Source organism: Mytilus californianus, unplaced genomic scaffold, assembly GCF_021869535.1.
Source record: "Mytilus californianus isolate M0D057914Y unplaced genomic scaffold, xbMytCali1.0.p SCAF_7, whole genome shotgun sequence".
NCBI lineage: Eukaryota > Metazoa > Mollusca > Bivalvia > Mytilida > Mytilidae > Mytilus > Mytilus californianus.
In genome coordinates this window covers 68,293,985-68,321,517 of record NW_026262723.1, presented here as the reverse complement: position 1 = coordinate 68,321,517, position 27,533 = coordinate 68,293,985, and the positions used below count along the sequence as shown (strand labels likewise).

Here is a 27,533-nt window from a genome sequence, read left to right as displayed (position 1 = left end):
GCATTTCCACACAAGGAAAAAGATGAATTCAGTACATAAATCAAACGCTGATCTTCATAGAATTTACGAAACAATGCGACATGAAAATCACTCTATGTTTAAAGAAGCAGTTACAATACAGTTGTACTTCTACTTCTACTAAGCATTGCCATGTGTGGGCTGGAACTACTCTCTCTGTCAAAATTTAATTTCATATTTTGAGTATTATTTGAGTTGTTTCTATATTTTTCTTCTCCGGAATTTTTAAAAATACTTCGAATCATCTTTCTATACTTTGAATGTAATAACGTGTAGATAATCGGGTTAAATAATGAAGACATTTAAGCAAATAGTCCAGATAAAGCAGACGATAGCGGCGTAATGCATGACGTATCGCTAAACTGACCAATCAAAGCAATGATAGCATAAGGCGTCCAAGAAATACAAAATACCACAACAAGAATCATCGCAGCTTTTGTAGCACGCCATTCGACTTTTTGCCTTTCTTTACTTGATGAAATCCGTAAGCACACCGCTTTAGAATTTGATTTCGAGTGTGAAATCTCGCGTTGACGGGAAAATACCACTGTCACAATTTTCAGATATGATACAGATATTATTATCAACTGCAATACAAAACAAAACACAATTTAACATATCACATAAGTTCTGTTGTTCATAGTTTTTGTGAAGTAATCAAATGTACACGATGTCCTTGATCCCTCCATAAATATATAAACTGTCATTAACATTATTGGCATTTCCACACAAGTTGAAAAAAATGAATTCAGTACATAAATCAAACGCTGATCTTCATAGAATTTACGAATCAATGCGACATGAAAATCACTCTATGTTTAAAGAAGCAGTTACAATACAGTTGTACTTCTACTTCTACTAAGCATTGCCATGTGTGGGCTGGAACTACTCTCTCTGTCAAAATTTAATTTCATATTTTGAGTATTATTTGAGTTGTTTCTATATTTTACTTCTCCCGAATTTTTAAAAATACTTCGAATCATCTTTCTATACTTTGAATGTAATAACGTGTAGATAATCGGGTTAAATAATGAAGACATTTTAGCAAATAGTCCAGGAAAAGCAGACGATAGCGGCGTAATGAATGACGTATCGCTAAACTGACCAATCAAAGCAATGATAGCATAAGGCGTCCAAGAAATACAAAATACCACAACAAGAATCATCGCAGCTTTTGTAGCACGCCATTCGACTTTTAGCCTTTCTTTACTTGATGAAATCCGTAAGCACACCGCTTTAGAATTTGATTTCGAGTGCGAAATCTCGCGTTGACGGGAAAATACCACTGTCACAATTTTCAGATATGATACAGATATTATTATCAACTGCAATACAAAACAAAACACAATTAAACATATCACATAAGTTCTGTTGTTCATAGTTTTTGTGAAGTAATCAAATGTACACGATGTCCTTGATCCCTCCATCATGTGTCCTCCCCAACCCAAATACGGTAGAACAGACCATCCAATTGAATATATCCATACAGTGACACATAATAAAACAACTCCGGGATTCGATAGTCTGTTGTTATAAGTTAGATGACATGTAATAACTACACAACGCTCAATGGCAAGTACAGTAAGTGTATTTATACACACGAAACCGGAAAGTCCACCAAAGAAAGCAAAAAGGTGACAACCTGAAAAGAAATAATTGACTTTGTGTGAGTATTACTGTTTTATTTTGGTGTTTTATTAAAGATGAAAAGAAAACTATTATGAAATATCGGTATAATATTCAATACATATGGAAACTTTCTCTTTGGCTTTATAAACTTATTAATGATGGTTATACGTATACTGTTGTTGTTCAAATATTGATTCTAGTATGCTTTTGAAGGGAAATCAATTTGTTAATTTTTATTTGAAGCAATACTTAAATGTTTCATCATTTAAATTCTGTACATTTTGTTCTGGGCATTAGACAACTCTTCCTGTAGTATTTATGACATTGATGATGACCCAGTATGAATTCTACTATGAAGTACAGTAACCGATATTAGAGGGAAGCAATGCATAACCTCAAATGCGAGCATTCTTTGATTGGTATGTTATTGTTTTATTTCGTTTTTTTTGTTTATATTGATGGTTTTGTTTTTTTATTATCTATTTTATTTCAAGTGTTACTTCTGTACATTTCTGTGCCTTTTTGTTAGGCCACTGATTTTTAAAAAGAGGGGGTTTGGGATTTCAAAAGCTAGTTGACCGCGCCACATATTCATTAGTCTGTTCAAAATGAGGAACCCCGTCAGTGTTTGTCTTATATTATTAAGTATAAGAAATAGGACTTTTCGAAATAAAATGATTGAAAGAATTTAATAGGGCTTTTATTTGTTGACATTGGCCATTAAGAGTACCTGAGGTCACCACCGATGTTTAAGGGTTTCGTGTTGCTTAGTTTTCTGTGTAGTATTGTGTTATTGTTTGTTACTGTTGTTTGTATTTTCGTCGTTTTCTTTTTGGCATAGTGTTTTAATGGTTTTTTGATCGTCCCCTAGTTACCTCTCTCCTTATAACTAGCTTTCAGTTACTACCTGCAAGTACTGTTAGATCGATATTTTGTGTCTCTATTGTAAGTGTTTTGTGTTGTTATGCTTAGTATCTATCTGATGAGTCGAGCCCTTCCCAACTATATCTTCTATTCCTGTAATGCTACTTGACCGTCTCAGATAAGTGGTTGAACGCTAATAAACATGTGTGACACCGCCAAATTCTTTATGTTCATGTCTCAAGCCACGTTCTTGTAATCAAGTTTGGTCCGTAGCCAGAACGTCTCTGAGGCGTGTTATTTTGAAGGCACGAGGCTGTGACTTTAATAATCTTTGATAGTTTTTTGCTTGTTAAAGGGGATTTTGACCGAGTCTTCCGTCTTCGCCCACGGCTACGGGCATGCTAGTGGTTATTGTTGGTTGTCTGTCATAAAAGAGGGACGAAAGATACCAGATGGACAGTCAAACTCATAGATCGAAAACAAACTGACAACGCCATGGCCAACAATAAAAAGACAAACAGACAAATAATAGTACAGATGACACAACATAGAAAACCAAAGAATAAGCAACACGAACCCCACCAAAAACTGGGGGTGATCTCAGGTGCTCCGGAAGGGTAAGCAGATCCTGCTCCACATGTGGCACCCGTCGTGTTGCTTATGTTATTACAAATCCGGTAAATAGTCTAATTCGGTAAGTCGAGTCACATTCGTGAAAAGGGAGGGTATTGTAGTTACGACATAAGGAACATATCCGATATCATCTGTGAAACGGTTATTCCATAACGGTCAACCAACTCGTGATGGCGTCCGTAAAATTTACGAAGGGATGACTTCAACTTCACCATTTGGAACTCTTGGTTTAATAGCTTCCTTGTGAGCAGCAATCTTCTATCAAGGAAATCATGATAGGAAACACAAGCCCGGGAATATCGTATCAATTGGAAGATATATACTCCGTATGCAGGCGCTGCTGGAATGTTGCTACATAGAAATGGAAAGTTCACAATTGGGAAGCTGAAATCATCTCTTTTGTCGTAAAGTTTTGTTTTCAACCGACCCTCATTGTCAATTTCTAGATGTAAGTCAAGATATGAGGCAGACTTAACTGTATCTGTAGTATCTTTTATCTCTAGTTCGATGGGATAGATTCGTTCAACATAGTCACCAAATTTTGTATTATTTAGTGAGAGAACATCATCTATATAGCGGAACGTAGAGTTAAAGAATATTGCTAACTTCTTATATTTCTTCCTAAGAAGTTCCTGTATGAAGTCAGCCTCATAATAATAAAAAAACAAGTCGGCAAGAAGAGGGGCACAATTGGTTCCCATTGGAATTCCGACAGTCTGTTGAAAAATGCGTCCTCCAAACGTAACAAATATGTTGTCAATCAAGAAATCAAGCATCTTGATAATGTCAGTTTCAGAGAAATTTTTGTTTGAATCAGAGTGATTCTTTACAAAGAAGGATTTATCCCTCCCCAAGACAAGATACTTGTATCTACGTTCGCCATTCTTTTTAATGAAACAAAGTAATACCAACTCTTCCAATTTGTCTTTTAGTTTGGAATGGGGAATACTTGTGTAAAGTGTAGAAAAGTCAAATGTTTTAATACTATTGCAAGATGAGAGAGTCTTAGATTGTATGTACTCTAAAAGATCTTTGGAAATTTTTAGTATCCACATCTGATTCACGCCACCTCTAGAATAGGCAGTTTCACAATAACTTTGGAGCCCGGCTTTAATTGCTGATAAAATAGATGTTAATAATTTAGAAAGAGGTTTCGTGGAGCAATTGGAAGACCCAGCAATATACCGTTGTTTGTAAGGACACTTATGTAGTTTAGGTATCCAATACAGTAATGGAAGATCCAGTTCTTCATCTTTGGTTGAAATTCCAAAGGAACATAGAACAGACCTATGATTATCCAGGATTACCTCTTTGGTAAGTGTCGTGAGGGTATATGTTGAGTTTCCAAGTGAATTGTCAATGCCTAATTCATTTATCAAGCAGTCTATGTAATGATATTTACACACACAAACGATGTTGTTTGGGGCTTTATCTGCGGGCGGGGACAACAACATATTTGTCATGGAGGTAGGACAAGTGTTTTGCAACATTTGGGTCTTTAAAAATTGACGTAGCGTGGGTATTGATATGCCCATTTAGTTTCTTAATTCGGATTTGTATCAACGACCTCACAGCCTTAATCCATTCGGAAAGAGTATCGGCGTCTTCTTTCTCGCGTTTAGCCCAGTGCCTGGCATAATCCTCGATTGAATCCATAGGTATTTTGAAGTTGTATTTCCAATTGATGGATTTAGGCTCACGATATTTCGGACCTTTGGATAACAAATTTCGCAGGGAAGTGTTATTAACAATGTTGAGGTCTCCGGTAATAACGTGGCCAGCCGGATTATATGTGAATTGGGAACAAGCACAGGTGCAATCAGGAGGTTTAGACTTGAAGTCGTCAATGTTGAGATCCTACAAAACGTGTTTGTAATTGAAAATTTTAGTTGCAATTGGTTTGGTATAGGTATAAGAAATTATTGGTACAGACTGATCTTTAAAATAAGGTGGTATTTTCGACTGAACTAATTTATGATGAAGGATATTGCCTAAGTTGACGCCATCGAGACCTTTGTTGGCAAAAGAAAGGTTAAGAAAAGATCTTTTATTTTTTCATCTTTTCCAATTCGAACTGTTTTTTAACCCGTTGGTTTTCTCTTAGCAATCATTTCACATTTTGTCCTCCAGTGATCTTTTTTATAGTTTAATATACGTTCAGTTTTAGATTTGTTGACTGTTTCCCACACTTTTTCTTAAGATAAAGAATCATGACGTCTCTTTATATGTGACCTTGTGAGAGGATTTATTTTAAATTTCTTGATTCTAAATTCCTTGTAAATGATTATTTGTTTCATTGTTTCAAAAGGATATTCGAAGTGAAAAATAAAGCTTCTGGTTCCTGTTTGTGATTGAAAAATATAGTTTGTTTTAACTAGTGTCGGGAAAAATACATGCCCCCTACACACACACACACACAAACACTAATGATAAATGGTCGATGCCAAAGTATTTCATCAAACCTCTGTGATTAAACTACGTATGTGTATATTGATATTTCCGGAAACCTACAGATCTACTTTTTATTTTTGTTTTCTCTTACCTATTACTCCGCCTATCCATTGTGCATGGAAACTTGAAATCACTAACAATGGAACATTTGCAACTATAAGTAATGTATCACCTACTGCTAAATTCAGAACAAAAAGGTTTGCAGATCGTCGTAAACTTTTATACCTGGAATAAAAAAGAAGTATATCTATTTACAAACAAAAAACCAAATGTTTGCCAAGAAACAAAATCCATGCTTTAATACAAATGAGTCCAAGACAATTAATTACATCATAATGAGTCTAAGTAATGCGTGATAAGATAATAACATGTTTTCTCTCGTACTTGTTATGGATCATCATTGAAATTAGGCAACATTGAATTTTATGTTTTCAGATGTCTTCGGTACATTTACTCATCTAATAACAACGGTTATGTATCCACAAAAACAGTCAAATAGATTGATTGATAAAAAACAATGAGTGTTGGATCGTTTACTGTTATCTATATGAAAATAAGGATATGTGGTATGATTGTAAATGAGACAACTGTCGGCCAAAGTTCAAAGGAAAGTAGCAATTATAGGCAACCGTACGGCCTTCAACAATGACAAAACCCCATACCGTATAGTCAGCTGTAAAAGGTCCCGAAATGGGGAAAAAAGTGTCCAGCCTTGCAGTCCATAAACAGAGTGAAAGGGGAAATAACAGTATTGTATATTTTATCTGAGTCGTATCATTACTTACAAAAGGGGATAAGATACCAAAAATGGGTATTCAAAAATCGTAAGTTGAACAAAAACATAAAACACCGAGTGGCAAATAAATAAAAAACGAAACGAGAAACAACTGTCCACAAAACACTACACAGAAAACTAGATTTTAAGCCACTCGAACCCCAACAAACACAATGGGGATGACCTCAGGTGCTCCGGGGAGGTCATCATCTCCTGCTCTACGATTTTAACCCACCGTGTTGTTCATGGCAAGTTAACGTTCAGTGATGAGTCGCATTTAGTGATGACACAATCGAGGAAAGAGGATGGGATGGTGGCAACGAAAAGCTTTTTTGTTTTGTTATTCATTCTTAATTAATATTCTAAATTTCATAATTTCATTATCATTCTTATTAATAAGGTTGTGAAATTATATTTCAAAAGCAAAATTTATTATACAATCTATTAATTTTTCACTGTTATACGTTGCCATTGTAAATATATAAACATTTATATGATCATGGGATATTTTCTTTAGATACTAATGCAATATTTTCGATATTGATCAATAACTTTCTACAGTACATCAAAAGAAGAATAAGTACAAAATATTTTCCTTATTATTCCGATATTAAAGCACGATTATTGAAATTGCGTAATAGTTTTGTTTTATCAAATTCAAGACTTTTCCAGATGTTAACAACGTCGTAAATTTCTCAGAATATCCTTTGCCATCGATAGAAAAAGATAAATGCAATAGAAGAAAATATTTGTATCGTATCGCTCATCGATTAGACTGATAATTATAGCAATTGCATTTACACTGAAAACGAGTATTTAAAAAAATGAATGTAAAGATAAGAAGATTTGGTATGATTGCCAATGAGACAACTCTCTACCAGAGATCAAATGACGTAGACTTCAAGGTTAACAACTGTAAGTCACTATAGATGCTTGTTTACTGAGATACTTGAATTATTCCCCAACGGATATTACAAATGGATTGTTTGCATTATTGTTCTGTTTTTCATATCTTAAATGGGGAAGAAGAATATCACATCAAAGTAATTTTAAAAAACATTCAACAAAAAGATGGAAAAAAAATTGACACATCACATTAAAGGTGTAGAGTTCTCGTTATATTAGTACGATAAAGTAATAAAAATACAAAATGTATGTTTCCAACAGAAATTAATGTTAACAGACAATACGCCCTGAGGTTTTTGACCTTTTTAAATCAACAGTATCAACCACTAATTAATGAATTGTGTGATAACAATCTTCCACATTTTCTGCCAGATTTATTTCTATGGACTCAAAGAATTCTTATGTTTATGCAACTCTGTAACTATGTAAATCGCATGAGGATGATTACCCTGTAATCAGTCAAAGACCTATACATGTACTTTATTGTTAAAAGACAACACCAAACCTTTAACCTCCATCAAGATAAGTATATTTATAATTTATTCTTAATACAATAAGGTAGACGACCTGACATATACGATATTTACATTTTGAAGAGCAATCCATATTGATGGACAGTATCAGTTTTCAATTTGTTTATCCCTTTTGTTGCAACAGTATAAAACTTTCATCTATATTCAATAATCCAGGGATGGTTTTGTTTACAAACTTTCCTTATTGTTCACCATTGCATATTATGGACAGACACTTATCTTTCTTTTTTTGAATTATCCAAGGACACTTTATCAATGAATATAGATTATTTATAATTCTATGCAAGTATTCCCCCATGAAAGTAAATTACAAAGCCATTAAAAAAACTTTGTCGATGTTAATTCAATATGCCCATACTTTTTATATCCAGTTAAAACTATCTGTTTCTTCCATTCTATCGCTAGGAGAATTTCGCACACAGAAGTGCATACAAAATGAATTTGTAAATTTTAAGAAACGCGTGTATCCCTGTTAAATAAAATTTTCTCAAACGCGAGAACAACCTATACCATCTTAAGCATGTCTCTTTTCCTGACAAATCGTCAAATTTGTTCCTTTAGTATGATTATATATGTAATTTTTAAATGTTTTTAATTGTGTTAATGGTACATTTTTATTCAAATGTGATTTAACATGAGGGTGTGGATGGGGTTAACAGAATAGAAAATAATGAGGTGCTGAAATATAAAGAAAAGAGTAATGGGCAAAAGGTATAGAGAATGGAGAAAAATGGCATAAAAAATTAAAGAATACAGAAATAAAGGACCCCATCCAGACCCTTACGTTCACGTATTGTGTGGTTTTAATCATATTTCTGTATAAAGATATAACGTGCTACAATAAGAACTAAAGGAAATTTAGGGTATACGCCAATGAGACAGCAACTTAACGAGAGAACAACCAAGACATCTAGAGGGCAACATACATAGTCTTCATCACTTAGACTGGTGTCTGTACGATATGCCGATCTCTAAATTGTCCCGAGTATATGAATATTATGAAAAAATTAACCAGAAACAAACAAAGAACTGCCTTTAAAATTAAATTCTCTAGCGATTTTTTTTTATAGATATCATGGTAAACGACAACAACTAACGAGGTCATTATTTGGGACAGGCACATGTTAATGTTGTGGGGTTAAACTTTAAAAAAGACTTAAATTCTCCCTTTTTCAATCTAGATCAGTAGATTAACAAAACGTACATAAAAGAATGTATAAATAAAGGCAAATACTGAAACAGCACTAATCTCTAAAATAACGGTATAATAGGTAACACAAAAACAAAAGAAATAACAAACTATATCTTATCAAAGTATGCTTCCAGTTACTGAAAGCCAGATCAAAGTACTTAAACCTGCTGATAAGAAATCATGCCGTCCTACACTTAATACAGGATCGTGTACTTAAAAGATTTCATTTAGCAACAACATGGACAGTACAGTACAATGAAAAAAAATAAAATAAATAAAATAAATCAGTAATGCTACTAATTAGCGAATTGATATCACAAAAAATACAAGACGCAGTGATTCAACATCAACCAGTATAATTATAATCTTTACTAAAAAGTATATTAAGCCAAGGAGACAGATTTGAAGGACAAACTCCTAAGTTTGTTAGCTTTATAAACAATGTTACCGTAAAAAGCTAATAGGTAATACTAAAGCTAATAAAAATACGATAAGAGACACTCTTAAAAAAAGAAAAAAACATAAGGTATGAGTATCAGAATAAAAAAAAAATAAACATTACATAGACGTAGATATTCAAGCCTTAAAAGTGATTTGATATTGATTACAGAAAAGAAGCCATTATAAAGTGGCAAATTAATTTCTTTCTTCACACTGTTTTCCAAGTAATATATAAACAAACACAAATAACTCATACTCAGAAAAACTTTCATTCATTGTTGTTGCTATATCATGTCATTTTTTTAAATTAAAGGTTTTTTTCTCTTTCGATTTACATGTTTATAAGAGAATTTTAATAATATGGAGACTCTACCTGGAAATGCAGCAATGCGTCATTTGTGAAATGACCTTCACTCAATAAGTTGGTTAATTGGCTATAGACCTGATTAAGAGTTTGATGTCTTTTTAATACATATCGTAACACTAATTTGATCTATGATAAAGTGTTAAAGCCTATGAGTAATTGCAGGTTATTCATTGATGTTGATCCCTGACTTGCAATGTTCTAAGCCATACAAAACTGCATGGAAAAAAAGTGAGAAAAGTCATTGTGACCATATTTCGACCTATTTTGCAGAACTGAACCATTGTATCAATTGTTTAATTTTCTTGTCTTGTATACGCACGAAGATGTTGCCAGTTGGCATGAATTACACACCAATCAATCAATCAATCAATCAATCATCAATTATAGTGAATCAATCAATCAATTAATTGATTGAAAAATCAAACAATCAATCAGTAAAATAATCTGCGAGAATTCAAAGAAAAGATCGTTTTCAAACTTCTACAATTTTCAATAAGCGTGGGTGTGAAATAACGGCAATTTTCGAGTCGAAAAATAAAATAGCTCTATTCGATTCTACATGTTCTTCTATGTTTAAGTTTTTGAGCCTAGACTTAAAGATAATGTGGGTGGACGATTATCTGGTATTATCTGGAATTAGAAAGAAGAATAGAACCGTATCTGGGTAATTTAATACTGGTATAGGATGAGTGTGCTTTGTTAAGTTCAAAGTCATTATCATTACGTAAATTATTACAATAATTGTCTTAGTAGACAGTCCATGGTTAATTATATAAACATCTCTTATGGAGAGGAAAAATGAGTTGATCGCATTTCAATATCAATATCAATGACATGATCTTTCGATTTGTCAGTCTGTACTTTTTTCTTAAGAGCAAGAACGTTTTAATTCTTAATCAAGAAATTAGAGACAGAATCTAAAATATGAACACATATATTTGTCATACCAATGTTTGGCGAAAATCAATAGGATGTTTCTGATAAATTTTAACAAACAGTTTGGTTATCATTTTATTTCTTAATACATTTTAGGGTTGAGATTCAGACGCTTTTTTATATGCAGTTTCTGGAATGAATAAGAGTAATGCAGAATGCATACGAATGAGAAAAAAGAGAATCAATTAAAATAGTTGAAGTAAGTTATGAAAGACGGAGAAAATGTACATATTTTTATGGAAGGTGAATCAAAGGAATTACATATAGAATAATGGTTTTGATGTATATCTGTTTATCCCCTGACACCACTGCAAACTTCTTTTGCATAATAACATCTTATTTTATCATATAAACCGTGATGATTAATTGATATAAAATATCTGATTTTGCTACATTTATCAAACATTGGTACATTTTCACGGAATACATCTCATTCATAAGATACATTCAGCACTTTCTGGAAAGGGGGGGGGGGGGGGGGGGTGTTCGTAGAAAGGGAGAAGGATAAATGAGTGACTGTTAGAAACCCCAGATGATTCTTACTAATTCATAATCAGCAAAATCATGGCTAAAACTGATAAATTGTATGAAAATGTTATTTGGTGGAGAGACACGATCAAATACCGCAATGGTGCAAACATATTACAGATCCGGCTACGTTATTGATATGACTTGTGGTCAAACATTGACGAATACAAGTTTTTTATAGCATAACACAGTAAACATGGATGAACTTCACTACAAGTGTATTAATTAAAAGCTATTTTTGATAAAACAATCGATAGTGATATGTTTTTCAACCTTGCATATAATCCTCTATTATCAATTTTTATAAGCAAGATATAATCTACAAATCAGCAACAAATGTCTTTGTTGTTTTATCCCAATCTAAAGTCATAAAACCATAATTATACAGTTCTTTATGTTCAAAGCTGGATAAAATTCCATATGCATATCTAATTATAGTTCAGCAAAGAATCAAATGTTTTATCTGACGTATGATGTGGAAAAACACATATTCGTATTGTTGTGAAATACTTGAATCAGATGAAGTCCCTTTAACGTCTATTGTACAAGTACAAATTGTTAACTTAGGGAAACTGGCAGAGATAGATATTAAATATATTCCTAACAAATTCTTAGGTGGTCAAATATATCTAACGGAGGAGGTGTGATAAGCAACATTGTTATCCCCTCGGATTCAGAAATAGAGAAAAAAGATTCATAAATCCATCATACAAAATCCATCAATGTTCATGAGAGTTAAGTCTGTAAGAAATAAGTATTTATATTTTGTAAAACACATTTATCCTGTTAACATTTTGCATTTTAAAAGACTAAACTGCAAAAGCTGTCGAAACCGCATCATTTTTTCTCAACAATTTTAAACATGGTCAACCGCCTTTGCAACACAAAATAATTAAGCTGCAAGATATATCATACAAATATATTGAGGACAATTGTTGTAATAGATGGTTTTGTTTTTGTTTCTTTCCTTTTTTTTTGAGGGGGGGGGGGGATTAAGCTGTATCTCGTATTTTAACAACCATTTAAGGAAAAATACACTTTGAATTCAAGCTACCGAAATGTGAAAAATCCTGCATCATTTATTATAGACGTTGCACTGCAGCACTCTTTTTAAACCCTAATCATATTTATATGAAAACTAACAACAAGTATGTTGATCAATATCTAAGATGTAAGAAGGTAAGAAGGGATGGTTTTCTTTTCAAGATGATGACGATGGATGGCTGTTCCATGTCAAGCGCGGCAAATTAAATCCATATTCACGACAAGAACATGTCAATGTTATATGAATAATAACCCTAGTCCGAAACACTGAGCCGGATTTTTAACGTGTTAGTTCACAAAGCAACGGTCCTGGGAAGACATGACACCCTACCCAGGCACATTATTCTGACTCTGAGCCGACCAGTCGTTGCCCTTACTCCTTTAATGCCGCTTTCTTGGTGAAAAAGCAGCAAATACCTATTGAAAAGTCTTCGGTTTGGCTCAGCTGCTGTTCATGCCCAAGAATTTCTGCTGGTTTTTTATATCAAGATTTAGTACTTTATTTAGCATTCCGTAACTGTTAACATTGTTTTATGCGGTATAATATAGTATTGTTTTACTTATTGCATTTTGTTCTGGTTTGAATTTTTTTCATTAGTTGTCATGCCACGCCTACGATAATAGGAAAACAAAATGTTTTCCGGTCTGTGTGTTTATCCGTTCGTATATCCATCCGTCTGTCCGTCCGTCTGTCCGTCCGTCTGTCCGTCCCGTTTCAGGTTAAAGTGTTGCTTTAATATACTATGTTAAAGTTTTGGTTTAAGATAGTTTATTAATAAGTTGTGATCACATCAACTTTGAAAATAGTGCACATGTTCATTGTGATGCGAACCTTTCAAAATATAAGCCATAATACAGTTTTTGAAAAAAAAATTCATAGTTTACCGATAAGGTTTCAGATATGTTAACTTTTCGTTGTAATTAATTACAATGAATCTAGGATCACATCAACTTGCAATTAAGTGCGCAAGTTCATCATGATGTGACATGTCTACAAAGCCAGAATAGGGTTTGACAAAGACTTCGCGGTTCACGGAACATGGTATGGTAATAGTTCGGGCGGAGCATGTTATTTTTATGGATACACATTAACTGCGCTGATCGGGACAACAGAAGGAGGAATGAGTATTAATAAAACTAGTTTAAACCCTGTGCTTGTATATGTGGCTGTCCGAAGTTAGGAATTTTGTCAGTAACCAACACAATCCTTTAATGTTTATGTGTATAGGAAAGTCTAAGTAAAATAATTGTCAGATGAACGGTATTTGTAAAAAGTATGCAAAAAAAAAAATGCCATACGAAGGCTGTTAGATGGCTATGCCGTTGCACGTATATCCCCGCCGACTTTTAGATGAACATGTCGTTGCACTTATGTTGTCGTTGTCTCATTAACGGTTTACATGTGATTTATCATGATGTGTATAGATCATTCATGTTAACATCTATCTGGTATATAAAACAAAATCACAATATATGTTATCGACTAAAGGGCTGTCATAGCTAATTGACATCAACAATAGTATGGATCTTCCCTAAACATTAAACAGAAGCATCTATCATTCGATTTTCTTTCCTTGTAAATATGATATAGAGAGAAAGTTCTATCATGAACTTTGTTCAAGTAAATCGTTAACATTGCTGTGTCCAGTGTAATGAGTAAATTTCAAGTATGATAAATATAGATTCTACCACTGCATCGAGTGTGATACGATATTTATCCACTCGAGACAGTTAAATTTTCAAATTTAAAACGTGAGGCTCGCCGAGTGTTTTAAATATTTAGAATTTAACTGTCGAGAGTGGATAAATATCGTATTACACGAGATTTGGTGGTGGAATCTGTTTCTCTAATGATTTTCAAACAATACGCAGGCAAATTTATTCCTTCTTTTCGAATGATCTGCAAAAAGATGCGTTCTTTCTATGTGACGTCATCAGGCATGGTCGCCTTTTTTCATGCCGTCACAATAGGAAATTTAGAGGAAAGCAAGAAAATTCGACGTCATAATCGGATTTCAACCAATGAAGAACTGAGATCAAACAAACCACACGTTGATTAAATTTTTTTTATACAATGGGTGCAGAAAGGGATAAATTGACGAAGAATTAGAGAATAGTATTTATAAGTAAAAAGAGAAAACACAGTAGGTTAGGAAGGGCGACACCATAACTCATTTTGCAAACCTGTGAACTTTATACTTAAAAAGTTCTACTATTAACCGAATTTACGACTTTATATATATGTTTAAAGCATAAATCTCTGAATCACTTTACCTTAGATGTAACAACGAATCCTCAAAATTGCTGTAGTTTGTTCTCTTCAACTTGAATAATTTATTCATTATGTTACATCATTTTGATTTGTCCAGTATATACAATGAGTAAAATTCGAGTATGACAATAGTATAATAGTAATAGTAAAAAGAGAAAAAATAAAACGTACTTCCGGAAGGTCGACATCATAACTTATTTTGCAAACCTTTGAACTTTATACTAAAAGTTTATGTACTACAATTTTACTACAATTGACTGATTTTACACCTATATTTGTTTTAAAAACCTAAATATCTGCGTCTCTTTTATCAATGGATTGGTGTAACAAAGAATCCTCAACTTTGATGTTATTTATCCTCTTCATCTTTCATTATAATTTATTCATTTTATAACAGCATTTTGATTTATATATTTCATCTGCTGTATTTAATTCATTTTATGATACTGAATAGTTAATCAATCTCGTGACACGATATTTGACGTTATCACGTATTTGACTATTTATAATTATTTGATCGTGGTATTTGATTATGAAAGAACTAACAATCTCAGTTTCTATACCTAAAGATTAGCTTGATTTAGTGCATGACAAGATTATAATCCTAGAGACTTGTTGTTCAGATAAAGCGAGAACAATCAGACTTTATTATCTGTTGGTCGATAAAAATTAATACCATATTGACAGATTTTTCTTTTCTTTCATAAAACTAGAGAAGCCAATTGAGGAACTTGTGTCGGTCACCAACTATATGAGTTAAGGTTTGTTGTGTGGCACAGCCAATCTCATATTCTTCTCAACAATCACAAATTTTGACGATTAAGTACGGGTGAGTGTGCTATTCGATGACACAAAATTCCTTCACGCACTGAATGAAAAGGAACAGCGTTTTTATTGCGGTTCCTCATCTTAAAATCATAATAAAGCTTCAATGCGAAAAACTCACACCTTTCTGCAGGTTCGAGAAGGCATATTTTAATTAATAATTTGCGCATATTTAAATATTTACTAGAACAGTCGTTTGAGATATTCTGCCGTACACTTCCATGATAGGAGTCTGGACCCACACTGGAATATGCTTGCATAGATTGAGATCCATCATGCCAAAAATAAAGATCAAAGCGATAGAGTTAGTGCACAAAAGAGGAATAAACTACCATATGAAGTCACTTAGGCTATTCAAAAGAGGGATTAGAGCTGTTCAGAAAGCATGTTTTGAAAGGAAGTAGTTGTCACAGCCTGCATATAGTGTTAATTGTATATTGAAGACAGTTTTAATTGTAAATAGCTTTGAGGAAACATTTCTCTGGACCAAACATATACATTCATTATTAAACTATGTTACTCATTTCGAAGAACAAGAAGAAAAAGAAGAAGAAGAAGAATAGCTATGACATCGGTTTCATAATGCCGGTGTTTACCAATTAATCGTTCAGATATTACTTGTATAAAGGGAGATGTTGGATATATATACCAATGAAACAGCAACCGCCAATAAAAACATAAAATTTGCCGTGAGGTGAACATATGGTTTTGAATAAAAGACACCTGTTATTACCTCATATCAAGCTCCAAATCACCAGAGTCGAAACACGTTGTAAATGACTTCACATAAGACTTTCAGATACAGCTAATAAACACCATGCAGTCAACATATAACCGTAATGAAAACTAAACAGAGCTACCAAATTTGACTGAAGTATGGCACAATAAGCCATTATTGGGTTTGAAGTATGAGGATCTTATGTTAGATTTTGCATTTGTTATAAAATCAATCTTGAGGAAGTGGAGTGGACAGGTTCTTCATTTGACGAAAATGAAAACGATTTTCTGATTTCACTGGGTTATTTGAGTATTCCTATAGCATAGAGCGATGGATTATGACAGTTGGATTGGGTTTGAACCCTTGCTGGAAGAGAGTACTAGTTATGAAAATAAGCATTCTCTTGTACGCTTTAAATTGCAAAAACGTTTCTTCAGTAGGTTAAATAAACTTCCAATTTATTCTGTATTTCAATAACTGACATCATTGTCGACTGTAAATGAAGGAGATTCTGAATTGATCTTTGTTATGGATGTTTAATAAATTGGGCATTTTTTTCACATTAATATAATTTTTATTATAACAAGAAGATTTGGTATGATGTCAATGAGACAACGATCGACCAGAGTTAAAATGATTGAAATACAAGCAATTATGGGTCACTGGACGATCTTCAAACATTAGAGAAACCCATGCCGTATTATCAGCTATAAAAGGCACTGACATGGACAATGTGAAATAATTCAAACGAGAAAACCAACGGCCTAATGTATATAAATACAATTTACGAAAAAGAAATATGGCAAACATGAATCAGCAACATCCACTAAATAACAAACTCCTGACTTGGGACAGGCGGCACTTAAAATGTTGCGGTGTTAAACATGTTTGTAAGCGCTCAACCCTCCCGTAACATGGGTCATTGGTGTAACAGCTTAACGTAAGAAAATAAGCTTATTTGTACGTTTTTTTGTTACATAAAGGTTTTAAATAATTATATCTTTTTATCTCCATCCTCGCACATTGAGATATTCAGAAATAAATGCAATAAATTGGTTGTAGTATTGGTGGTTTTACGCCTACAGTACTAGTTTTCAATGTTAACAACAGAATCAACACGGAATATTCCAGTGTGCCGTAATGGAGCATTAATAAAGTTATGTAAAACAGTTTTGTATTGTATAACAGAGTAAGAAGACCTTACTTACATGTAATAAGCGTAATGTGATAAAAATGCTGAGTACATTAACAATCTATAACAATAATCAATTACAGATAGCCAAGGCTCCGTGTTGAAGGCCGTACTTTGGCCTATAATGGTTTACTTTTACAAATTGTGACTTGGATGGAGCTAGAGTTGTCTCATTGGCACTCATACCACATCTTCTTATATCTATATACAATGCGTTCAGTTATGAAAATACAGAATAAACCAACAGAGGAAACCTTTTCACAATTGGAAGCGTACCAATACAAGAGAATGACTGTTTTTATGTTGCGTACCAATACAAGAGAATGACTGTTTTTATGTTATTACTACTCTCTTCTAGCAATGGCTCAAATACCAGAGCTAAATCAGAAAATGGTTTTATACTTGGTCAAAGGAAGAATCTGTACCTCAATGCTCTTCAACTTCGTACTTTATTTGGCCTTTTTAACTTTTTTAATTCGAGCGTCACTGATGAGTCTTTTGTAAACGAAACGAGCGTCTGATGTATACAATTTTAATCGTGGTAACTGTGATGAGTTTATCCTAATATAATGATATTTATAAATTATATTCCGAATTATCTACAATATACTTGACAAAACTAAACCGCGCATTTGTCAACCCGCGTGCAGATTTTTTTTCTTTAGTTATGCTTATTCAAACTAAAGGTGTTTAAAAAAAACCAAATGGAACATTTATGTTAGGAAAACATGTCATGCGTACAATGTTGAATATTTGTGTAATATTACAGAATATATTGATAGTACCTCAGTTGTTAATATTATTTTATCCTGTAATCGACCTTTCTACTATACTAATACAGGTGTACAGATAACACGAAGCAATATACGTATACTAGACGTATATAGTCTCCAAGTATCCTGCTTCATTTGCGAGCGAACGGTTATGTCAAATTACTGTTTACGTCACAGTTCAATTTTGGGTCCTCATTGCGGTCCGCGTTTAAGTCATGTCGATTTCTTTCAAAAACAAATTCAACGATTGGGATGGAAAAAAAAAATGTACAAAATTAATTGCAGGATAAAGACAATAACTGTTTAGTGCCTTTAAATATCAGCTGTATTTGTACTCGGCTCGAAACAGGAGTAATAGCTCGCTGAAGCTGGCATTACACCTGTTTCTTAGCCTCGTACAAATGCAGCTGATATTTAAAGACAATAAACAGTTAGTTATTGTCTATATATCTAGAATGTTTAGTGAATATGTTGATCAGTGGCAATAAAATTTAAAATGGAAATTCAAACTCATAAGTCGAAAATAACCTGACAACGCCATGACTAAAAAAGAAAAAGACAGACAGACAAACAACAATACATAAAACACAACAAAGAACCCCACCAACAAATTTTGAAAATATAATTTATTTAAGACAAATTTTGAAACTGAAACATTGCAACGTTTTATTGTCATTTATTCAAAGGATTTCTTTTGCTAAATTTTGATATGGAGTGGCACAATCAAGATTCTAAACAGGGAGAATTTAGAAATTTACTTTTACAAGATCGAGTCTTTGATAATTGTAAAAATATTTTAGACGATGAACCCCATGTGATTTTAAAGTTTCCATTATGTGACGATTTCAGGCAAAATTTATATGATGAAACAAAGAGTATTATACCGTATTTAACGTAAAAGTCTCTTATAATTCTGTACAGAATAGAATATCTATATTATAACGGTGTAAATTTTCCAATTAAATCGACGGTAATGCTTACTTTCCGATGCGCCTAACGTTTGGTTTCAGATTTTTAATGACATAAAAGCACGAGTCATGGGATCAGTATGAATGACGCTTCATTCGGTTGGTATCATTATGTGGTGTTCTCTGTTGTTTATCAAAGAACACTAGAACTATTTTAGTGGTCAGCACTTCTGTGTTGACATGAACTAGCATTGATATATGGTCATAATTATGAATTAACTGTTTATAAAACTATGAATTTTCCAAATTCTAAGAATTTTATACCCCAGGAATAGATTACTTAGCTTTATTTGGCACTACCTCTTGGAGTTTTTGGTCCTCAATGCTCTTCAATTTCATACTTTATTCGGTCTCTTTAACTTTTCTGATTCGAGCGTCACTGATGAGTCTTTTGTAGACGAAACCCGCGTCTGGCTTGCAAAATCTTAATCCTGGTATATATGATTTGTTTATTTACTTTATAAAAATGTAATGCATCTCATTATGAAAGTTTTAAATCAGGTCGTCAACGGGTCCAACAAACGCAACACTAGGAATGCAATTCTTTTGTATGAAACTGTTTAAACATTTTGAATTTATCCAGAAACTGAATCTTCGATTGACTTTTCTTTCATGATTATTACTGTTCATTATTTCCCAATTCATGCCATCAAACCATAACTGTTCGTTGAAAAAAAATCATACGGAACCCTGTGTTTCAGATAGTTCAGTTGCAGTTTAATGAGGGAACATGAACAACGGCACCTGGTCAGATCCGCAACAGGTCAAATCAACAGAAATTATACTTTAAATATAGCCTCTACACTTAGTATTCCAATGTATCACACTTTAGATTTATAGTTAATAGTCGTTTAGGCACAAATTATATACACGTTTTAAATTACAATCCAATTAACATTCAACATCAGTCGCAAATAGATCAAGCTGTATTTGGCATGTTAACAGTTATCATATATTGCCAAACAAGTACTGTTGCCTTCGTTAAACATGGTCGAATTTAATAATTAAGTTATCTTAAAAAAATCCCGATATTAGGTTAAAAATTGCAGCCGAAAGCTCGTACAGTAAAGTTAAAAAATGAAATGCTAATTTTATGATGCATTTTGGGGCGGGATGGCAAAAATAGCCAGATATTTTTACTTCGTATTTTCGGGGATACATTTTTAAGAGATATTTTTGTGGTTTATAAAAAAATCTAAAGCTGTTATTTTTTTCCCTTTTGTACAGTAAATAAAAATAAGGATCTTTGGAAGGGGGGATGAGTGTCCTTCAAATTAAAGGCATGTCTAGTCGAGTTATTTCCACTTCAATCCCATAATAAAGAAAATATTTGCTGGAGTGTATATCCATGAAAATATAAAGCTTCACTATCAGATTTCTGTTTCTTTCAATATTTCTGTATTATTAGATCCGGAGGTTACCTCTGGCTCTGAAATTTTATATAAAAATCTCGCGTTAATTTGGGAAAGAATGGATTGAAGCCTCCTTTTTCTACGAAACGTCCTGTAACCTCCTTTTAATTATCCTGTATCAACCAAATATTAATTTAGATTTAATAACTAAAATATTTACCGTATTACCCCCACGACCCGCGTTCTGAGGGCACTGGCCTATTGTTGCCACATGGTTGTAAAATGATGGATATTTCACAAACAACTTTTTTTTTAAAATTTTCCGGATTTTTTTTTTTTTTTTTTTTTCTATCTGTGTTTCGAAATATTATTTTTTGTTGCAAGTTGCAATTTCAGATCATTTGTTTTTATAATCCTCCTGAGCTTTCTTCCGTTCCGTCGCCTTACTTCCAATGTTAGTACCGATTATATGCATTTGTGTTATATCTATTGGTACTCCTAGAAATTAATAATTTCAGTATGGCACGAGGGATTGCTATGGTTCACATATGTTTACATTTTGGATGCTCGTGGCAATATTGTAATAACCTTTCCTGGTGTTTTTCTTAAAATAAGAGAGAGAAAATATTGTACTATTAACAACTCTTTATCTTGCAACGAAACCTCATTAAAGGATCGAAAGCTGTGATCTTGAAAATTTATACGAAAACAAATCAAGTGACCTTCACATTAAGCTTGAAACGAGAAAAAAAAAGACGACGCATTTCGAAATAACTAATGTATCATTCGAAGTAACCATTAACTATGAAACTGGAAACCTGGTTTTATGCTTTTTTCCCCGTCAATTAGATGTTCATTAAGGAAAATTGCTCTTTTATTGACTTTTTTTGAAAACTGAAGCAAGCTTCCTTTCAATCACTTTGTATTTCCTTTTGCAAAAAGTATGCGTTTCCAGAATTATACACTTAATGTAATGCTGTATAATACATTATTGAGGGATGAGACTTTACAAAATGTTGTGTTGTAATTATAATGCCATTTATATATCAAATGTAATCGCAATATAAAACACAGATATATATTTACTGTTTACAACACTTTCAATTTCTAGAAATACTAGTGATTTTCTACCCAGGAATAGATTCACTTAGTTGTAATTGGAAAAAAACTTTCACAATGTTGGGTTCTCAATGTTCATCAACTTCGTAATTTATTTCGCCGTATTCACTTTTTTATTTGAGCGTCACTGATGAGTCTTCTGTAGATGAAACGCGCGTCTGATGTACAAAATATTAATCCTGGTATCTATGATAAGTTTATATACAGAAAACAAACGACATCAAAATAGATACAGCATGGGGAGTTGACAAAGTTTGTGTAAAAAAGAAAAAATTTTAGGCACGTTTTGAAATGAAACTTTCATTGCGTTTGTCCATCAAAATAGATACAATTAAGAAAATGAAAAAATAATTTGATACTAAAAAAATATTATTCAGTTTGAACGAGCACGATCTTTACTTAATATGACATTTTTGTTTTATATTTGGAAAATTGAATATATACATGAAGCACCATTTTGTTTTTCAAAACTGATGTTATTAATCATTCTTTTATAATCATATCGTCGATTTTATCGCACATGATAAAGAAATCAGAATTATTATTTAAAAGATAAAAGGCATGATTTCAAATAGATTTAGAAGGGTAAATATTTAATAAAAAAAAAAAAAATAGTATGCATGAATGAATCTGAATTTTGTAGATGGCACCACAACTTTAAAAAAAAAATGTTTATTTTTTCATTTTTATTTGGCCATTTTCTTTTTGACTTCTGTTCATTTCATAACGTTAAACACACCTGTCACATTGTTAAGGCGAATCGACACGTAATCAGGGTCACTTGATGCCAGTTACATGTTAATCTCTCTTTTGTCATGGAAATTTTTCGGTTGTAGTGTGAAATGAAAGAAAGTATAATAGCATGAATTTACTGCCCACATTACCAGCCACTGATATTTACCTCTCTACCAAAGATCAAAAGGAGTACGCCGCTAATGAATGGCGGTTATAAAACTACAAGGTCACGAAAATTACCGCTACATTAGAAATGTCATAAAAATCATAAACCACATTGTAAAATATGTGTTTAAAAATGTCTTTACATATTTGCCAATTGCAACAAAATCTTCTTAAATTCATTTATATCTCATTAGTAAATGCCAATTTGTCTTAAACAGTTATTTTGATCTTAACATCATCTGACAAATCTGAACAATAAATTGTTCAGTCATTTTCAGTGTTTCAGTCAATTCCAAGACTTATCCACTGCGGTAAATTCAGTACTGTTAAGACAATTCGCTTGCAGTCAACTCAGTACTGTTAGGTAGCTTTTCAGACTATTCTGTATAATATTGATGTGTACAGGTAAATAACAACTATTGAACAGTCTGATCATAGTTTAAACATATTTTAATTTACTGCGAGCAAATTGTTTGAACAGTACTGAATTTACCACAGTGGATAAGCCTGAAAATTTACTAAAAGACTGAAAATTAATTTTATGCAAAGATAGCTTATGTACATTAATAAAAGTCTTCTGTGCACATCGTACAAAATGTATGTTAGTTGAATTATATTCACGTTACATTAGTCATGGACAGAACGTGAAAATAATTATAAAATTAAAAGTTGAGAAGTTTAAAGGCAAGTCTCCTACATTCATATGATTATCATTTTTTTTTTGTTACCAGTGATGTTAACGGCGTAATGTATGCTATTGTATTTCAATTGTGCGTCTTTAAAGAGAGTTTGTCGTAAAACCTTGAATCGAATCATAATTTAACAGAATCTGAATGAAAATTTGACCTCAAAATGCAATACCACTTCATCATTTTCCCCCTAACAAAATAATGAGATGTAAGTAGCTATTGAAAAGACGATTCGTTATAAAGAATACACCATTCAAAATTTTAAAGAGAAGCTTATATAAATATATCTCTGATTCAAGCAATTTTTTATGATTAAAGGGGCTTTAGCTACGATCTAGACAAAACTTTGAAATACGATTTTTTGTTTGTTTCAAGTATAAATAAAAGCGGAATTTTGAAATAATATTTCGTTATAAGCAGTCAGTTTGGCCCAAATTTGTCAAAATGAGATCGAAAATATCGGTGATGTATCATTGACTAGCTTTGCAATAATTTAACATCATTGAATCCGTATTCATGTGACCCTCAATTTGACCTTTCAGCTAGAGATGGGTGACGCATGTACTAGGCGTGTTTAGCTATGAAAAGGAATAGAATGTCAACATTAAAAGTGAAACAAGGGTGAACCATTTGCTTGACTGATTCGATCAACAAAAAAGCATTCTTGTACAGATAATTCGATGATAAACATATTTTTAAAACCTAAAATATGAAATCAAACAGACCTAGAAAAATCCAATTGCACGTGCTTACTATCAAATTATATCCATATTTATTCCTATATCGGGTTTTTGACGGTCGGCAGACTTCGGAGGTCATCTCGATGGTTTATTAGATGGCGTCTAAACTTAAATACACACGAAATGCTGATATATATTATCGAGTCCATGCATTGTTTATTGTTTATTAAAGACTTTTTGTTATTTGGGTATACGTTTTAGTATGTTATAAATCAATTATGAGAATATGAGTAAAATCGGTTAACATAAATTTGACAGCTCATGCCCTTTAAGCTGTTTTCACGGACGGTTGATATATGAGCGAAACATTCCAGTGGACCGACTTTATAGCTCATTTTAGCGAAAGATTAATCCAACAATCATTTATTTTCGAAAGTTAAATTGAAACGTATTTACTTTACTTTTAATTTGAGGAATGATCTATTTAAGGCATACTTTTAAAGTTTTGATTATATGTGATGTTTATTTTAGTGTTGAAATGAATAAACAAACCAAAGAAAATATGGAACGTATAGGTTATCGGATCGACAGAGTATTGAACGGTCAAGGAATAGCATGCAACATGATTAAGATTTAAAGCTACCAATATAGAATGTTAACAGCAAATGATCATTCTTGAAACAAATATAAAACCAATTAAATGAATAATCTTATTGTGGAAGATATTCATGCTTTTCGAACTCCATTTTTGTTTTATGAAATACGACATTTCATTATTGTGCTGTTTTGACATTACAACTGTTCATAATCACAACAATCTATTGTATGTAATAGATAAGTAAAAATTGAAAAATTTCTGTCGCTAATACGAGCAATGAAAATTTTAGCGAACGTCATAATCTAATTGACGCTTGTATTTCCCATATTTTCACCTCAAATGTCCTATCGATTCGCAAAAATGTCCCCTGTCAGTTGTCACTAACGTCGGTTATTTTCGAAAGTTAAATTGAAACGTATTTACTTTACTTTATATTCGAAAGTTAAATTGAAACGTATTTACTTTACTTTATATTTCCCATAGAAACCTAGTACCTTCTGCTAGCTATTATTCGTGTGTTTCTTTGTCCTATATGTTCTCCCATTTATTTGTATTGTGGTCCTGTCATGTGATGTTGTCGTTTTGGTGTTGTGTTTGACGTTGCCATTAAAGCGGGAGGTTTGGCATGCCACAAAACCAGGTTCAACCCACCATTTTTTCTTAAAATGTCCTGTACCAAGTCAGGAAAATGGCCATTGTTATATTATAGTTCGTTTCTGTGTGTGTTACATTTTAATGTTGTGTTTTTGTTGTGTCGTTGTTCTCCTCTTATATTTGATGCGTTTCCCTCAGTTTTAGTTTGTAACCCGGATTTGTTTTTATCTCTATCGATTTATCAGTTTCGAACAGCGGTATACTACTGTTGCCTTTATTTATTACAAAAAATTAAATCAGACATTTTTTACTTCGTTTCAATTTTCTCAATTCACACAACAACTTTCATTATTTATAAGTCATGAAGTGCATCGAAAGTCTAAACGAGATTTTAAGCATTGGCTACAAAGCAGATTGTACAGAATTGCTTACAGACTTTTCAAAATATACAAGTAATAGTGCTTACCTCACAAACAGACAAATGACTATTAAATTTCCTATTAAACCTCCTGTTCCTATTATCAAAGCTACAAATCCAATCAGTATGTGTACTCCATATGGTACTTCTGGTTCGTTTTTCCACATATCGTGTAAAAGAGGAAACTGATATTGAAGTACATGTAAAAAGTTTTCAGCTGTCATAGTATCATAGCTGTCATTTTCACCATTCTTAAATGATATATTATGAGTACATTTATAATTTTTTAACGTTAAGTTTAATTTATCAAAACTTGCCAAAGGAGCAATGAAAGTTGTATCCATAATCACCTAACTAAAAATCTCTGGAATGCTCTCTCATACCAAAATAAATAGTCTACGGATGTCCTTAGAATATGAACTTTCAGGTAAAAATCGATGATCCAATGAAGCAACATGTTACAAGTTGACAGTCTTTATGTCTATATGTTTAATGTCATATTACGTTTAACACATATATAACTACAACAACACTAGATATTGGCTGTAAATAGATTATTGACAAAAATCAATTAGTAGACAAGATAACGAAGAAATCGTATGATAGTTGTTTACTGAAATGCGGATTTATATAAGCTTCTAACAACCTCAGCATGAAAAGTATAAACTATATCTTTTGGAATCTACAAATGCTGAGAAAACGGTAAAAGAAAATAAGTTGTTGATTGGTAATGTTTATGGCACAGTCAAATATGTCAGATTATATAAACTATCTTTTCTTACCATTTTATTCTACATTAAAATGTATTTGTTTTCAATTTCCATTCATAACACCCGGTAACATTTTTTAAAATAAAAAATATATATTTGTTTTTTGTAAATAATAATGTATATATAAACACCTACTTTTCTCAACTAAGAGGCATTCAAGCGGGATATGAAGTTAAAATATGTAAAACTACCCTATTGTACATGCACACTTATATAATGCCACAAATATGCATTTCAAAGCCTATTTCAAATAAAAATAGACGTGCGAAATGCATTATACGCCAATGAGACAGCAACTGAACGTCACAACAAGCCAAAGGACATATAGAAGACAACATACGGACATACGGTCTTCAATCATAAAATTAACAATGAGACAAGCACTCAATGGTTCCGAGTTGAGAAAAGTTGCAAGTGAATACATTTAGCATAACTTATCGTAGATCTGATATCAACCAATAATTTCCCAAAATGACAAACAAACATTGAGGTATAACTAAAGACAACCGCTGATGATGTTACAAGTAAATTATTCTTTCAAAAACGTTAAAAGTGACCTGGAAAGAAAGACGTGAAGCTATAAAAGATTGAAACTTGTAATAATGCCATACAGTTGTTTAAAAATGATATAGTGAAAACGCAAATTGCGTAAATTGTGAAGAGAAAAACGTAAATTTTGGGGGACATTATAAATACCGTTCACTGTGATCGTAAATGAAAACGCTACAAGACCATTAAGACTGGAAACGAGAAAATCTGTGCTGAAACTAGTTCCAAGAAGATAGGAAAAGAAATACCAACATAAGTGGTAAACTTAAATAGATGGAAACCTATGATTTGGTTGAGACTTGAAGTTATTAATAATTTGTAACCAAACACAATTACATATGTGCCTTATGCAATTGTATCTACTAATTATCTCAAAGATGTATAAAATTATCAATAGAAGTAATATTTTGATATTATTTTTAAAACAACCTTTAAATTTTATACTCCTCTCAATCTTGCTTTATTCTCAATATGGTGTAATAAAACAATGTGAACATTCATAAAAACTTCATTTAGTCCATGCTTTTATTAAAATCTAAACTAACCCTATTGAGTATTTTAAAAATAAAAATAAGATTTTATCCTTATGTAATTGAAACAATAAACCTTGTTTAAGTAACCCCCTGACTAGTCATACTCCTATGACTTACAGTGTGCTCTTTATACAAAAACAGAGGTATGAAAAAGAAAGACTCAAATCGACACTACAGAAGCTTTACGATCACCATCACGAATCGTAATTTTCTAAAAAAAAGTTAAGAGTCATCAGTAGTTTACTGATGTTGAAAACTCTTAATCC

At 32.4% G+C, this 27,533-nt stretch overlaps 1 protein-coding gene across 1 annotated transcript; it reads right to left on the bottom strand.

Moving 5' to 3' along the window:
- Positions 1–784: 784 nt before the first annotated feature.
- On the bottom strand, positions 785–25,695 carry LOC127708959 (rhodopsin, GQ-coupled-like). Its single transcript, XM_052214175.1, has 3 exons — positions 25,464–25,695; positions 5,687–5,820; positions 785–1,660 (listed from the first exon to the last, which is right to left on the bottom strand). Exons 1-3 carry the CDS (start codon positions 25,637–25,639, stop codon positions 849–851), a joined length of 1,122 nt encoding a protein of 373 aa, XP_052070135.1. The 5' UTR covers positions 25,640–25,695; the 3' UTR covers positions 785–848.
- Between the last annotated feature and the right edge of the window lie 1,838 nt (positions 25,696–27,533).